Source organism: Hemitrygon akajei, chromosome 17 (assembly GCF_048418815.1).
Source record: "Hemitrygon akajei chromosome 17, sHemAka1.3, whole genome shotgun sequence".
In the NCBI taxonomy this organism is placed as follows: Eukaryota; Metazoa; Chordata; class Chondrichthyes; order Myliobatiformes; family Dasyatidae; genus Hemitrygon; species Hemitrygon akajei.
In genome coordinates, this window is record NC_133140.1 from 71,438,899 (window position 1) to 71,456,676 (window position 17,778).

The following is a 17,778-nucleotide window of genomic DNA, read 5'->3' on the forward strand; positions in this document are numbered from 1 at the left end:
CCATGGAAAGCAACAGGCACTTAAACAGCTAATGAGAGTCCATGAACACTTCCATTCCTTATAAAGGCATCGCTCAGTACAATTTAATTCAATTCAATTCAAGATTAATTGTCATCAACCATATATGAATACTCATGAATATAGCCAAACAAGACAAGGTCAAGGTACAAAACACAGTACCAATAGTCACACACAGCATAAAGTACACATAGCACGTACAGGATAGAAAGGTACAGCCACTCAATAAAAGAGTCGAAACTCAAGCCATCTAATGCCGCAGAAACCTGCAGATGACCACACGGTTACAAGGATGCAAAATAAGTGTTTGCAATTACCGACATCCAAAAATACCAAGTATATGGCTCACTTCAGTATCCTCCTGAGATTCCCAGCATCAGAGAGGTCATATACTATACAGACCAATTGAATAACTGTACACAATATTAATAACTAGGCATTGGCAATATTTTAAAATTAGTATTATTATTAATATTGGGTGCCACGGAGTGTAGTAGTCAATGCAACTCTCTTACAGCTCAGGAAGTTCAATTCCAGTGCTGTTCTGTAAGAAGTGTCTGTATGTCTTCTCCATGGAATGCATGGGTTTCCTCTGGGTGCTCCGGTTTCCTCCCACAGTCCAGGTAGGTTAATTGGTCATTGTAAACTGTCCCATGATAAGGTTAGAGTTAATCGGGATTGTGGGGTTGCTGGGGCAGTGTGGCTCAAAGGGATGGAAGGGCCTACTGCATACTACAATTGCTAAATAAATAAACAGACAGCTGAGTAAGCAACGTACTGCTGAGGCCATGGTCTTGAAACATTGGGATTTGCGATAATGAAGACGTGCTCAAGAACTGACCAAATGTCTGTCTACAGTTTTCACATTGACAGACTGGAAAACCTCTGAGATACAAACCTGGATTTCTCCAACTGATCGATCAGCAGCATATCATCTACTCTCAATCATCATCCAATTGGCAAAGATGCCATCAAGCAACACTTATCCTGCTAACCAATGCTAAGTTTTGTTTCCATCGGAAACATTTAATTCTGGATTTTATTACATACTTGGCCCAAATGAGGATGAGATCATCATTCCTGCTCTTATCACTCCCCTTCGCATAATTCCCTTCATAATTGCATCTTAGCTCTTACAATGCTTCTTTTATTTTCTCCACAACTTGTTATCACTTCCATAATAATAGACTCTAACATTTTTCTATTAGTGATATCAAGATAATTGGTCTATAGTTCACCACCTTCTCTCTCCCCACTTTATTAAATATTGCTTTTACATTGCTAATTTCCAATCTGTAAGAACCATTCCAGAACCTGGGGAATTTTGCAACTTGACAGCCAGTGCACGACCTCCATCACCACCTCTTTGAAACCCTTCTGATGAGTTCATCAGGTACTGGATGTCCATTGGTTTTCAGCCTCATTATTTTCCTCAATTCCTTGTTTTACTCATGCTACATTGTTTCAGTTCTTCATTCACCCCAGAAGCAATGTTCTCTATTTCCAACAGATTTTCTGTGTTCTTTCATGAAGGTAAACTCAAGATTGTCTCTCCTTCGTCAGGCTGAAAGGTACCCAATTAATTTTTTATTACTCCTTTTCTTTTATATCTCAATACTAGTTGATACAGTTTTGATCCTTCTCCACTGAATTCTGAAATGCTGCTCATCCTCAGGCTTACTGCTCTTGTCGGCATTATAAGCATTTTCATTTGATTTAATTTCCATTATTAGCCATGGCTGAAACATTTTTCCTATTAGGCTTTATATGCCTTAAAGAGGTATATAATCATTTGTTTAATGTCATCCTTTTCAATGTAGTTTCTCAATCATCCAGCTCCAACTCAACACATAACCTTGTAGTTGGTTGAGATTTACAGCCCTAATTCCAGATTGAACTAAATCACTTGCTTTTATACAATTTGATTGTACTCTGAACTCGTGTTTTTAATTAACTCTTCCTCATCACAGAATACTAAATTTAAGTAGCCTGTCTCCATGCTGATTCCTCAGTATAATGATCCATGCAGATCCGTGGCCTCCTCTTGTGTCGAGATGAGGCCATCCTCAGGGTGGAATAACAACACTTATATTCTGTCTGGGTATCCTCCAACGTGATGACATGAATATCGATTCCCCTCCCCCTCTATTCCGCACTCTGACCTTTCACTTCTTCTCACCTGCCTATTACTTCCTCCTGGGTTCTTTCCTCCTTCCCTTTCTCCTATTCTCCACTCTCCTGTCCTATCAGATTATTTTTCCCATCACCTTTCCCACCCACATGTCTTCACCTATCATCTTCCAGCAAGCTTCTTTCCCCTTCCCCTACCTTCTTTTTCTGGCATTTTTTCCCTTTCCTTCTCAATCCTGAAGAAGGGTTTCAGCCTAAAACATCAACTGTTTACTCTTTCCCATAGATGCTGCCTGACCTGCCAAATTCCTCCAGCATTGTGTGTGTGTTTCTATGCATTCTACCCACACAGTGTTCTCAATTCTCGAAAGCAGCATTGGGGGTTTCTATGACACAACAGAAGGAGCCAGAAATTAGCTGAAAATTCCCAAGAGGTTTCAGAGCATCAGCTCTTTATTCATCACCAACGATACTGCCTGACCTGCTGAGTTCTAATTGCAGTTTGTGTGCGTTGCTTTGGATTTCCAGCATCGGCCGACTTTCTTTTGTTCACAAATACTCTAGCCTCTATACTACTACTCCTGTTACGATTTGCCCAGCCCTTCTGCGCATTAAAATCCCACATGATTATTGTATGTGCCTCTAGTCTCCTGAATTACACTGCACTCTACATTAACAATAGCGTTTATAGCCAGAAGTCTTGGTCCATGTTGGTACCAATGAAACGGGTAGGACAAATGACAAGGATCTGCATAGGGAGTTCAGGGAGTGAGGAGCTAATTTAAAGGGCAGGATCTCCAGGGTTGTGAACTCACGTTTGCTACCCATGCCATGTGTGAGTGAGGCCAGAACTAGGAAGATTATACAGTTTAATATGTGGCAAAAGAGTTGGTGTAGAATGGAGAGCGTAAGATTTTTGGATTATCGGGCTCGCTTTCAGGGAAGGTGAGACATGTACAAAGGGGTGCTTTGCACCCAAACTGGAGAGGGCCTGATATTCTAGCGGGAAGGTTTGTTAATACTGCATGATGGGGTTTAAACTAGAGTTGCAGAGGGATGGGAACCAGAATGCCAGAACAGTTAGTGGAGAGGTTGTGGAGGCAGATGTTGGTGAGACCTCAGACAAAGTCAGGAATCAAAAGGTTGAGCATGGTGCAGCTGGTGTCCTGTGCTGCATATATTTCAATGAAGAAGTATCGGAGGAACGGCGGATAATAGTGCTGACGATGGGGTAGCTGGTTCACAAACAGAGGCATGTGTAGTGAGGAGAGGCTATTGACAAGGCAAAATTGCAATCAACAGGATAAATTGCAATGTAAAAAGGCAGACAAATCGTAAAGGATGAATATAGGACTGAAGGTGTGGTACTTGAATGCATAGAGCTTACGGAATAAGGTGGATGAACTTGCAGCACAGCTGCAGATTGCCGGGTATGATGTTGTAGGCATCACTGAATCATGGCTGAAGGATTATAGCTAGGAGCTTAATGACCAATGATACATATTGTATCAAAAGGTCAGGCAAGAAGGCAAAGGGGGCGGTGTTGCACTGTTGGTAAAAAATGAAATCAAATCATTAGAAAGAGGTGACATAGGGTTCGAAGGTATTGAATCATTGTGGATAGAGCTAAAGAACTGCAAGGATAAAAAGACTCTGATGGGAGTTCTATACAGAACTTCAAACAGTAGTAACGATGTGACCTACAAATTATACAACAGGAGACAGAAAATGTATATCTAAGGGCCAAAATTACAATAGTCATGGGGGACTTTAATATGCAGGGTAGATTGGGAAAATCGGGTGGTGCTTGATTACAGGAGGGGGAATTTCTAGAGTGCCTATGAAATGGCTTTATACAGCAGCTCGTGGTTGAGCCCACTAGAGGATCAGCTATTCTGGATTGGGTGTTGTGCAATGAACCAGAATTGATTACAGAGCTGTGGAAAACTATGTGTATACCTGTCTGGACATGCCCCCCTGCTGACTGCTCCTGTGGCTCCTCCCACAGACCCCTGTATAAAGGCGATTGGAGGCACTGCTCTTTTTGTGGTCACTTTTGCTGCTAATAAAAGCCTATTGTTCGCCTCCCATCTCCGAGAGTTATTGATAGTGCATCAATTCTATTAGCAGCAATTTTAAAACATGGAGAGCATTTTACAACCGGACAGATTGGATATTGACCTTCAATCTCCAGAAGCCAGCATCACTTTTGAACTCTGGCTTGCATGCTTCCAATCGTACCTGGAAGAGATTCGTGTGACCGAGCTTGCAACGATGCACAAAATTCTCCTCTCCAGGGTCAGTCCATGGGTCTACTCCCTGATCAGGGACCTGCCAACCTACCAAGGGGCACTGGACGCCCTCAAAAGGCAATACCTGCGGCCGGTGAACACCGTCTATGCAAGACATCGCTTAGCGACACAGCCGCAGTGGGCCGGAGAGTCGAGCGCTGAGTTTGTCCGGGCCCTATAGAGACTTGTGCGGGCCTGCGACTGCAGGGGACTGATGGCGGAACAGCATGAGGAGCTCCTAGTAAGAGACGCCTTCATTACGAGGATCAGGTCAGTGTACATGCGCCAGCGGCTGCTGGAACATGCCAATCTTACCTTACAGTCGGCGATCGAGCTGGCCGACACGCTGGAGGCCGCTCTGCACAACGCTGATGCTCTCCAGGCGCACGATCTCCTGCCGGCCCCGTGGACGCTGCAGACCCCGCAACCCGCCGGCAAATCGACCTCGGCTGCTGCCAGTCGCGATTCCGTGAAATCCCCGCAACCCGGCGTATCGACCATGGGTGCTGCCAGTCACAAGTCCGGGCAGTGTTACTTCTGCAGACTCGAAAAGCACCCCCGAAAACGCTGCCCAGCCCGAGAAGCTACCTGCTCCATCTGCGGAAAGAAGGGCCACTTCGCCAAGGCCTGTAAGTCCAAACCACGAGCAGGGTCGAGCAGCGCCTCGTGCGAGGCATGGGGGCGGCCATCTTGGTTGCCGCTATCTTGACTGCCCGCTGCGTGCGAGGCATGGGGGCGGCCATCTTGGTTGGCGCCACCTTGCCCCACCCCCGACCCATGGGTGCTTACCGGGCACCTAGACGGCGATGCAACTCTGGCCTCCGTGACCCTCGACCAAAGCGCTCCACACCAGCTCGCAAGGTCAATGATGGACATCCTGGTGGAGGGGCACTGAACTAGCTGCCTGTTTGACACGGGCAGCACTGAGAGTTTTATTCACCCGGACACAGTGCAACGCTGTGGACTCGTGACACAGCCGGTAAGCCAGAAGGTCACCATGGCTTCTGGATCACATTCCACAGACATCCGGGGGGGTTGTGTAGCGACATTGGTGGTGCAGGGCACAGAATATTGGGACTTTGCGTTACTGGTCATGCCTCAACTGTGTGCCCCTGTGCTATTGGGGCTTGACTTCCAGAGCCACCTGAAAAGTGTGACAATGGAGTATGATGGGCCCCTCCCACCAATCACTGTCAGAAATCCTCAGTTTTGTGGGACTTTGTCATATACCCCACTACTAACCACACACACACACCGACCCACACATCCCACCCAACGCCGTGCCGACAGCCACGCTACTGACACCACTTGCAGCCTTTCCACCCTCAAGATCCCTCCCCCACCGCTGTTCGCCAACCTGACCCCCGACTGTAAACCTATGGCAACTAAAAGCAGGAGGTACAGCGTGGGGGACAGGGCCTTCATTAAGTCGGAGGTGCAGCGGCTGCTCAGGGAGGGGAACATTGAGCCAAGCACAAGTCCTTGGAGGGCCCAGGTGGTCATTGTTCGGACCGGGCAGAAAAATAGGATGGTCGTGGACTATAGCCAGACCATCAATAGGTTCACGCAGCTTGACGCGTACCCCCTACCCCGCATCATGGATATGGTCATTCAGATAGCTCAGTACAAGGTGTACTCAACCATAGACCTGAAATCCGCTTACCATCAGCTCCCCATCCGCCAGGAGGACCGCCCCTACACCGCCTTCGAGGCAGGCAGCAGGCTCTATCACTTCCTGCGCGTCCCCTTCGGTGTCACAAATGGGTCTCTGTCTTCCAGAGGGAAATGGACCGGATGGTGGACCAGTGCCAACTGAAAGCCACGTTCCCATATCTGGATAACATCGCCATCTGTGGTCACAACTGGTAGGATCACGACACCAACCTCCAACGATTTTTCCAAGCAGCCAAAGCTCTTACCCTCACCTATAAAAGGACAAGTGTGTGTTCCTTGGGTATGTCGTGGAGAACGGGGTAATTGGCCCTGACCCCGACCATATGCACCCCCTGTTGGAACTCACTCTTCCCACCACCCTCAGAGCCCTCAAACGGTGTCTGGGCTTCTTTTCCTATTACGCCCAATGGGTCCCTCACTACGCAGACAAGGCCGGCCCCCTGGTCAAGTCCACCGCATTTCCCCTCTCAGCCGAGGCCCGCGCGGCCTTCAGCCGCATTAAAGGGGACATTGCCAAAGCAACGATGCATGCGGTGGACGAGACCATTCCCTTCCAAGTAGAGAGTGACGCCTCGACTTCGCGCTGGCTGCTACCCTCAATCAGGAAGGCAGGCCAGTAGCATTCTTCTCTCGTACCCTTCAGGGCCCTGAAATTCGGCACTCCGCGGTGGAGAAAGAAGCCCAGGCCATAGTGGAAGCTATTAGGCACTGGAGGCACGATCTCGCCGGCAAAAGATTCACCTTGCTGACCGACCAGTGCTCAGTTGCGTTCATGTTCAGCAACCAACAGGGGGGCAAAATCAAAAATGATAAAATTTTGAGGTGGAGAAGAGAACTCTCCGCACTTCTACCGTCCTGAACAGGCACAACTTATCTAGGCCACCCACCCCTTTGAGTGACTGAGTGTCGACTTTAAGGGCCCCCTTCCCTCCACCGAGCGCAATGTCTACTTTCTCAACATAATCGACGAGTACTCGCAGTTCCCCTTTGCCATCCCCTGCCCCGATACCACGGCCACATCTGTCATAAAAACCCTGCGCCAGCTCTTCACTCTGTTCGGATATCCCTGCTATATCCACAGTGATAGAGTGACGAGCTGCGCCAGTACCTGCTGGCTAGGTGTATTGCTACTAGTAGGACCACGAGCTATAATCCCCGGGGGAATGGACAGGTGGAGAGGGAGAATGCCACTGTGTGGGAGGCCACACTCTTAGCCCTTAGGTCAAAGGGACTGCCAGTCTCTCGCTGGCAGGAGGTCCTCCCCAAGGCACTCCACTCCATCTGCTCCCTGTTATGCACGTCCACCAATGCCACCCCTCATGAGCGACTCTTTTCTTTTCCCAGGAAGTCTGCCACTGAGACAACCCTACCGACTTGGCTGACATCCCCAGGGCCAGTGCTGCTCCAGAAACATGCGAGGAGCAATAAATACTCCCCGCTGATCGAGAGGGTTCACCTACTTCACGCGAACCCCCAGTATGCCTACGTGGTCCTACCTGATGGGCGGGAGGATATGGTCTCCGTCTGCGACCTGGAGCCCACAGGAGCACCAGTCCCCTACCCCGAACACTCCACGGTGACTATGAACCCCATACCCACCGATGTATATACCCACGAGACACCGCGCACACCAAGCCCTACACAGACTCCTCACGACACTCCCATACCGGGTGCCACGCATACGCATGAGGGATTACTGATGCCTAACAGGCTGGCACCTCAAGTCAGGTTGGAGCCAGCACAACCACCGTCTCCGGTGCAATCACCACCGGTGCTATGTAGATCGCAGCGACAGACTCAACCACCTGATAGACTTAACCTGTAAATGTACTTGTAAGAAACTTCGCCCTGTGGGGACCCTCTTTTAAAACAAAGGGGGGGGTGAATGTGGTAAACTATGTGTATACCTGTCTGGACACGCCCCTCTGCTGACTGCTCCTGTGGCTCCTCCCACAGACCCCTGTATAAAGGCGATTGGAGACACTGCTCCTCTCTCAGTCTCCAGGATGTTGTGGTCACTTTTGCTGCTAATAAAAGCCTATCGTTCGCCTCCCGTCTCCGAGAGTTATTGATGGTGCATCAAGAGCTTAAGGTAAAAGACTCCTTATTGGGAACGTGATCATAACATGATAGAATTCTCCCTGAGATTTGAGAAGGAGAAGCTAAAGTCAGATGTATCCGTATTACAGTGGAGTAAAGGGAATTACAGAGGCATGAGAGAGGAGTTGGCCAGAATTGATTGGAAAAGAACACTGGCAGGGATGACTACACAGCAGCAATGGCTGGAATATCTGGAAGCATTCAAAAGACGCAGGATATATACATCCCCAAGAGAAAGAAGTATTCTAAAGGAAAGATGACACAACACAACCGTGGCTAACAAGAGAAGTCAAAGCCATAAAAACCAATGAGAGAGCATGTGATAGAACAAAACTTTGTAGGACGTTAGAGGATTGGGAAGCTTTTAAAAACCAACAGAAGGGAACTAAAAAAGTCATTAAGGTAAAGATGGAATATGAAGGTAAGATAGCCAACAGTATTGAAGAAGATAGCAGAAGTTTCTTCAGATACATAAAGTGTAAAAGAGAGGTGAGAGTGGGTATCGGATCACCGGAAAATGATGCTGAAGAGATGGTAATGGGGGACAATGAAATGACATACAAACTGAATACATATTTTGCATCAGTCTTCACTGTGGAAGGCACCAGCAACATGAAGCGTGTGAAGCGAGAGAGAAAATTCTTGGGAAACTGTAAGTTCTGAAAGTAGAGAATTCACCAGAACCAGACCAAGAGTTCTGAAAGAGGTGGCTGAAGAGATCATGGAAGCATTAGTAATAAGCTTTCAAGCAGCACTAGATTCTGGAATGGTTCCAGAAGACTGGAAAATTGCAAATGTCACTCCACACCTCGGAAGGGAAAGAAGCAGAAGAAAGGAAACAATAGGCCAGTTAGTTATCTCTACAGTTGCCAAGATCCTTTGCCGTAGTGAATACTGAAGAAAAGTATTCATTAAGCACCTCTGCTATCTCCTCCGGTTCCATACACACTTTTCCACTGTCACACTTGATTGGTCCTATTCTCTCACGTCTTATCCTCTTGGTCTTCACATACTTGTAGAATACCTTGGGGTTTTCCTTAATCCTGTCCGCCCCAGGCCTTCTCATGGCCTCCTCTGGCTCTCCTAATTTTATTCTTAAACTCCTTCCTGCTAACCTTATGATCTTCTAGATCTCTATCATTACCTACTTTTTTGAACCTGTCGTAAGCTCTTCTTTTCTTCTTGACTAGATTTACAACAGCCTTTGTACACCATGGTTCCACCCTTTCCATCTCATTGGAATGTACCCATGCAGAACTCCATGTAAATATCATATAACCATATATAACCATATAACAATTACAGCACAGAAACAGGCCATCTCAGCCCTTCTAGTCCGTGCTGAACACTTACTCTCACCTAGTCCCATCGACCTGCACTCAGCCCATAACCCTCCGCTCCTTTCCAATTTTACTTTAAATGACAATACCTAACCTGCCTCTACCACTTCTACTAGAACATTTGCCACATTTCTTCTGTACATTTCCCCGAGAACATCTGTTTCCAATTTATGGTTACAAGTTCCTGCCTGATAGCCTCATATTTCCCCTTACTCCAATTAAACGCTTTCCTAACTTGTCTGTTCCTATCCCTCTCTAATGCTATGGTAAAGGAAATAGAATTGTGATCACCATCTCCAAACTGCTCTCCCACTGAGAGACGTGACACCTGACCAGCTTCATTTCCCAATACCAGATCAAGTACAGCCTCTCCTCTTGTAGGCTTATCTACATATTGTGTCAAGAAACCTTGCTGAACACACCTGACAAACTCCACCCCATCTAAACCCCTCGCTCTAGGGAGATGCCAATCGATATTTGGTAAATTTAAAATCTCCCACCACAACAACCCTGTTATTATTACACCTTTCCAGAATCTGTCTCCCTATCTGCTCCTCAATGTCCCTGTTACTATTGGGTGTTCTATAAAAAACACCCAGTAGAGTTACTTTTCTTTTTCAATCTTTTTATTATTATTATTATTATTATTATTAATAATAATAATATCAACAAGATAAGTTTAATACATAGATAGTGGGATTACAAACTTACAAATTTAAACTGAACATGAAAGAATACAGAAGCAATAGTTACAATATAGTTAAGTCTTCCCAAATCATGAATGATACAAATATCATATAAACAAAGCAAAACTAGGTATATCATATACATGCAAAAAAAAACAGAAAAGAGAAAAAGAAAAATTTAACTTTAAGAAAAACTAATCTAACAACCTAATAACTAATAAAGAGAAAAAAAAGGAAGAAAAAAGAAAAAAAATAATGAATAATGGGCTGTTTAAAGTATCTATATTAAAAAAATACAAAATCATCAGTGTTGCCAACTCCGATCCTCTCAACACATGTCTAATCAAAACCAGAAAAATGAATAAGTTTGGAACAGGGTCAAATTACATCATATGAAAATATTGAATAAATGGTCTCCATGTCTTTTCAAATTTAATAGAAGGGTCAAATACAACACTTAATTTTCTCCAAATTTAGACATAACATAGTTTGAGAAAGCCAATGAAATATGGTAGGGGGATTAATTTCTTTCCAATTCAACAAAATAGATCTTCTAGCCATTAATGTAAGAAATGCAATCATTCGACAAGCAGAAGAAGATAAATGGATTGAGTCCATCACTGGTAAACCAAAAATTGCAGTAATAGGATGAGGTTGTAAATCAATGTTCAATACCGTGGAAATAATATCAAAAATGTCTTTCCAATATTTTTTCAAAAGCGGACGACCAAAACATATGAGTTAAAGATGCTATCTCAGAATGACATCTGTCACATATAGGATTTATATAGGAATAAAAACGAGCCAATTTATCCTTGGACATATGAGCCCTGTGCACAACTTTAAACTGTATTAATGAATGTTTAGCACATATAGATGATAAATTGACTAATTGAAGAATTTTATCCCAATTCTCAATAGGGATAGTAAGGTTAAGTTCTCTTTCCCAATCATTTTTAATCTTATAGAAGGGCTCTGAACATATTTTCATAATTATGTTGTAGAGTTTTGATATTACACCTTTCTGAGAAGGATTTAGTTCAAACAAATTCTCCAAAATACCCGAAGACTCAAGATTTGGAAAGGTAGGAAGTACAGTGTTTAAGAAATTCCTAATATGTAAATATCTAAAAAAAAAATGAAATCTAGGCAAATTATATTTATTAGATAATTGTTCAAAAGACATAAAACAATTATCCAAAAATAAATCAGAAAATCGTAGTAATCCTTTAGTCTTCCAAGCTGAATAAGCTTGGTCTATAATAGAAGGATGAAAAAAGAAATTGGATACAATAGGAATAGTTAAAACAAATTGATTCAACCCAAAAAATTTCCGAAATTGAAACCATATACGTAAAGTATGTTTAACTATCGGATTGTCAATTCATTTCTGCAATTTAGAAGGAGCAAAGGGAAGAGAAGACCCTAAAATAGAACCCAATGAAAATCCTTGTACAGATTTAGTTTCCAGGTTTACCCAATGAGGGCTAAAAGATAAATCCCAATCCTTTAACCAACATATCAAATATCGGATATTAATTGCCCAATAATAAAATCTAAAATTAGGCAATGCCAATCCACCTTCCTTCCTTGCCTTCTGTAAATATTTTTTACCTAATCTAGGATTTTTATTCTGCCATATATATGAGGAAATTTTTGAATCAATATTATCAAAAAAAGATTTTGGAATAAAAATTGGTACCGCTTGAAATATATATAAAAACTTGGGTAAAATAATCATCTTAATAGCATTAATCCGACCTATCAGGGATAAAGATAATGGTGACCATTTAGTGAACAAACATTTAATCTGATCAATTAAGGGTAAAAAATTAACCTTAAATAACTCCTTATAATTTTTTGTAATTTTAATCCCTAAGTATATAAAAGAGTCATTAACTAATTTAAAAGGTAAATTTCCATAAATTGGAACCTGTCTATTTAAGGGAAACAATTCACTCTTATTAAGATTTAATTTATACCCAGAAAAATTACTAAATTGAGCCAACAATGATATAACTACAGGAATGGATTTCTCAGGATCAGAAATATATAATAACAAATCATCTGCGTATAATGATAACTTATGTATATCCATCTCACGAGTAATGCCAAAAATGTTCGGTGATTCTTTCTCTAATAGCAATTGCCAAAGGTTCTAAAGCAATATCAAATAATAATGGACTAAGAGGACAGCCTTGCCTGGTACCCCGAAATAAACGAAAAAAGGGAGATCTTTGATTGTTAGTAAAGACCAAGGCTACTGGAGTATGATATATCAGTTTAATCCAGGATATGAATGTCGGACTAAAATTAAACTTCTCAAGCACAGTAAGTAAGTATGGCCATTCAACTCTATCAAATGCTTTCTCCGCATCTAATGAAATGACACATTCTGAGGTGCTACGTGAAGGAGTATAAACAATATTCAATAATCTCCTAATATTGAAAAAAGAATAGCGATTTTTAATAAAACCAGTTTGATCTTCTGAGATAATTTGAGGTAATACCTTCTCCAGCCTGGACGCCAGTAACTTGGAAAAGATCTTGGAATCTACATTCAATAAGGATATTGGTCTATAGGATGCACAGTCAGTAGGGTCTTTATCCTTTTTCAATATTAAAGAAATGGACGCTCTATAAAAAGATTGTGACAGTTTACCCAATCTAATTGCTTCTTCAAAAACCCTGCATAACCAAGGAGAAAGAGTAGAGGAAAAACACTTTAAAAATTCCACTGTATACCCATCTGGACCTGGTGCTTTCCCAGAATTCATAGAGGAAATAACCCCTTTAATTTCTGCATCCGTAATAGGAGTTTCTAATATTGAAAGATCATCTGATGATAATTTTGGAAAATTCAATTTCCCAAGAAAATCATGCATGGTATTATGATCATGAGGGAATTCAGAATGATACAGGGAGGTATAAAAATCTTGAAAAGATTTGTTTATCTCATCATGGTTAACTGTCAATTCACCATTCTGTTGACGAATCTTAATAATTTGATGTTTAACCAAAGCATTCTTCTATTGGTTAGCTAACAGTTTACCCGATTTATCACTATGTATATAAAAATCAGATCTGGTTTTCATTAATTGATTTTCAATCGAAGATGTAAGTAATAAACTGTGTTCCATTTGAAGTTCAACCCTTTGTAAAGCTCCTTACTAGGAGCAGTCGAATATTTCTTGTCAATTTCTTTAATTTTATCAACCAATAAAAGAGTTTCCTTCTTAATACATTTTCTCAAACCAACGGAATAGGAGATAATCTAGAGTTACTGACCCCTTCCTGTTCCTAACTTCCACCCACAGAGACTCCGTAGACAATCCCTCCATGACTTCCTCCTTTTCGGCAGCCATGACACTATCTCTGATCAACAGTGCCACGCCCCCACCTCTTTTGCCTCCCTCACTGTCCTTTCTGAAACATCTAAAGCCTGGTACTTGAAGTAATCATTCCTGCCCCTGAGCCATCCAAGTCTCTGTAACGGCTACAACATCATAGCTCCAAGTACTGATCTAAGCTCTATGCTCATCCGCTTTGTTCATAATACTCCTTCATTAAAATAGACACATCTCAAACCATCGGTCTGAAAGCTATCACCTGCCTATCCTCCCTCTCACACTGTCTCCAAGCTTTCTCTACTTGTGAGCCAACCGCCACTTCCTCCTTCTCTTCAGTTCGGTTCCCATTCCCCAGCAATTCTAGTTTAAACTCTCCTCAACAGCCTTTGCAAACCTCCCTGCCAGGATATTGATACCCCTGGAATTCAAGTGCAACCCGTCCTTCTTGCACAGGTCATGCCTACCCCAAAAGAGGTCCCAGTGATCCAGAAATCTGAATCCCTGCTCTCTGCTCCAATCTCTCAGCCACGCATTTATACTCCACTCATTCTATTCCTATACTCACTGTCACTTAGAACAGGCAGTAATCCCAAGATTACTACCTTTGAGAGCCTGCTTCTCAACTTCCTTCCTAACTCCCCATAGTCTGTGTTCAGGACCTCGTCCCTTTTCCTACCTATGTTGTTGGTACCAATATGTACCACAACCTCTGGCTGTTCTCCTGCCCACTTCAGGATATCATGGATGTGATCAGAAACATCCCAGACCCTGGCACCTGAGAGGGAAACTAGCATCCATGTTTTTTTCCTGCGTCCACAGAATCGCCTGTGTGACTCCCCTATAGAGTCCCCTATCACTGCTGCCATCCTCTTCCTTTCTCGACCCTTCTGAGCCACAGGGCCAGACACTGTTGCTTCCCCCAGGTAGGCCATCCCCACCAACGGTACTCAAACAGTAGTACTTATTATTAAGGAGGACAGCCACTGGGGTACTCTCTAGTGTCTGACTCCTGCCCTTCCCTCTCCTGACTTATCTGTCTCCCCAGGCCCCAGAGTGACTACCTGCCTATAGCTCCTCTCTATCACCTTCTCACTCTCCCTGACCAGACGAAGATCATCGAGCTGCATCTGCAGTTCCCTAGCGCAGTCCCTAAGGAGCTGCAGCTCGATGCACCTGGTGCAGATGTGGCCATCTGGGAGACTGGGAGTCTCCAGGACTTCCCACATCTGACACCAAGCACAGAAAACTGGCCTCACACACATATTTCCTGTCTGCATTCTACACAGGCAACCAACCTTGCCTTGACCCATTATTGCCAAAGCAAAAGCCTTCCTACTCTGCCTCCCTCTACTCTGGTGCCCGTTCTATAAAGCTGTCTCCTTTTAAACTTTTCTCGCTGCTCTAACTGGCTGACGTCTATGCGCTTACGCAGTTGTGCCTCAATCATACCGCTGAAGAAATAACCGTCTCCATGTACTTGGAGGCACATGATAAAATAGGCCATAGTCAGTGTGGCTTCCTCAAGCAAAACCTTACCTGACAAATCTGTTGGAATTCTTTGAAGAAATAACAAGCAGGATAGACAAAGGGCAATTGGTTGATGTTGTGTACTTGAATTTTCAGAAGGCCTCTGACAAGGTGCCACACATGAGGCTGTTTATCAAGCTACGAACCCATGGTATTACAGGAAAGACTCTAGCATGGTAAAGCAGTGGCTGATTGGCAAGAGGAAAAGTGTGGGAACAAAGGGAGACTTTTCTGACAGGCTGCTGGTGTCTAGTGGTGTTCCGCAGGCATCTATTTTGAGACCAATTGTTTTTAAGTTACATGTCAATGATTTGGAAAATGGAATTGATGGCTTTGTTGCAAAGTTTGCAGATGATATCAAGATAGGTGGAGGGGGAGTTAGTTTTGGGGAAGTAGAGAGCTACAGAAGGTTTGAGTGAGATTAGGAGAATGGGCAAAGAAATAGCAGATGGAATACCGTATCAGGAACTGTATGGTCAAGCACATTGGTAGAATAACTGAAGGGGTTGACTATTTTCTAATTGGAGAGAAAATTTTTTAAAACTGAGGTGCAAAGGGACTTGGGAGTCCTTGTGCAGGATTAGCTAATTGAGTCTGTGGTGATGACGGCAAATACAATGTTAGCATTCATTTCAAAAAAACTAGAATATAAAAGCAAGGATGTAATTTTGAGGCTTTATAAAACACTGGTGAGGCCTCACTTGGAGTATTGTGAGCAGTTTGGGCCCCTAGTTTTAGGAAGGACGTGCTGAAGCTGGAGAGGGTTCAAAGGTGGTTCATGGAAATGATTCCACGATAGAATGGCTTGTCACATGAAGAGCGTTACATGGTTCTAGGCCTGTATTCACTAGCACTCAGAAGAATGAGGGGTGACCTCATTGAAACCTATCGAATAGTGGAAGGCCTTTGACAGAGTGGATGTCAAGAAGATGTTTCCTATGGTGGGAGTGTCTAAGACCAGTGGACACAGCCACAGAATAAAGTGTTTATGTATATTTAAGGCAGAGGTTGATAGATTATTGATTTGTCAGAGTATGAAGGGATATGGGAAGATGGCAGGAGACTGGTGTGGAGTGGAGAATTGGATCAGCCATGATGAAATAGCAGAGAAGACTTGATGGGCCAAATGACCTAATTTCGCTCCTATATGATCTTATCTTTCCAAGATTGAGATCCCAAAATAACATGCCCTAAACTCGGACGAAGGCATGCAAAGTTGCTTACTTTGGTGTGCAACACTACCATAAGCATCTGTCACCTCTTACATAACTTTACAGCAGAAATATTAACAAAAGACCTAAACCACAACACTACAGCAAAGGAGTATGTAGGTAGGTGGGAGGGGGGGGAAAGGGGCTTGTTCTGCTGGTGTTGTTTTGGCCCTTGTTGTTTTCTGTTTTGTTCTGTGGTGCATTGTCAGCATGTGTGCTATGGTGATGCCTGCGGGCTGGTCCCAGCACATCCCTAGGTTGCGCTGGCTGTTAATGCAAACAACACATCTCACTGTACGTCTCAATGTACATGTGATTAATAGATCTGAATTGACTCCAGGCCCCTATCTGTGACCCCCATCACTTTACCCCAGCCATGTCAAAATAGTCTAAACTCTGCACTGTCACACCCTTCCGGGCTGTGTTCCTATCAAGCAGGGGTTCTCAAACTGTTTTTATGCCAAGAGAGCCTTACCATTAACACAAGGGTCCGTGGACCTCAGGCTGAGAACCCCGTTAACAATTCTAAGCGTCAAAGGCACCCACCGTTTTTGCACAATTCACAAACCTGATGAAGTGCCTGTCCCTTTAAGGCAGACATCGCTGCATCATATTTTTTAAAACCCTAATTAGAATAGAGCTCTGCAAGAAGAGAGAAAATAAAGACGTGGGGAGGTTGGAGTGGGAGAAAACAGTGGTGGTTGTTGTTGTTTTTTTCAGAACAAGCCGAGAAATCGAGCACTCTTAACGTCCTTGTTACTGAAAGAACATTGAAATCACGACCTTGGAATGGATCTGATGACTAAGGCGGTTTAAATACGGATCCCCTGCACAGCCTGGAGCAGGAATCCTGCCAAAGTCTAACCAGCTAGTTTGAGGATCATCACCCAAATATATCAGCACTCTCACCCCTCTTGTTTGGCGGTTGCCACAACAAATCCGCTTTGCCTGCAATCTTATTTAATAGCAGCTACGGCATCATCGCACTGTGAATGGGCGTTCGGGGAGCTCTGTCGCCTAAACAAAAACTCCTAAATTTAAACTGAGCTACCAAAGAGAAATTCATACGGTAGGCTGATACAAAACAGAAATGTTTTGACTACTTTGCAGTCGCTTTGCTCTGCCTGTGGCCCTGGGGTGTAAGTAACGAGAACCCCAGTAAAATAACCAGTTACTACATTTATTTTGAAATATTAATCGCTGTCGACAGAAGGAGGCGGCTTTTATTATCTTGCGGGAAATGCGATGCCTCTGCCTACATACACTGCAATGCCACTCATGTCATAAACCACTCTGTGGATCTGAAGAGAACGCCATCGGCAACTGTGTAAGTAGGCTCCCCTGAATAGCACGTACCTTAGACATTCCAGTGCCCATGGCTGGCAGTCTCGGTTAATACCAGATCTGCAACGAAAATACAACGTGTCAACAATTCAAGCAACTGCAAGACC

At 43.7% G+C, this 17,778-nt stretch overlaps 1 protein-coding gene across 1 annotated transcript in view; it reads right to left on the reverse strand.

Annotated features, from left to right (window-relative positions):
• dusp22a (dual specificity phosphatase 22a) overlaps window positions 1-17,778 on the reverse strand; it is a 201,285-nt gene that overhangs the window by 183,264 nt on the left and 243 nt on the right. Inside the window, exon 2 of the mRNA XM_073070362.1 lies at window positions 17,684-17,731. Within this exon, the coding sequence (XP_072926463.1) occupies window positions 17,684-17,704 (21 nt within the window). The 5' untranslated portion in view covers window positions 17,705-17,731. The remainder of the gene's footprint in view (window positions 1-17,683; window positions 17,732-17,778) is intronic.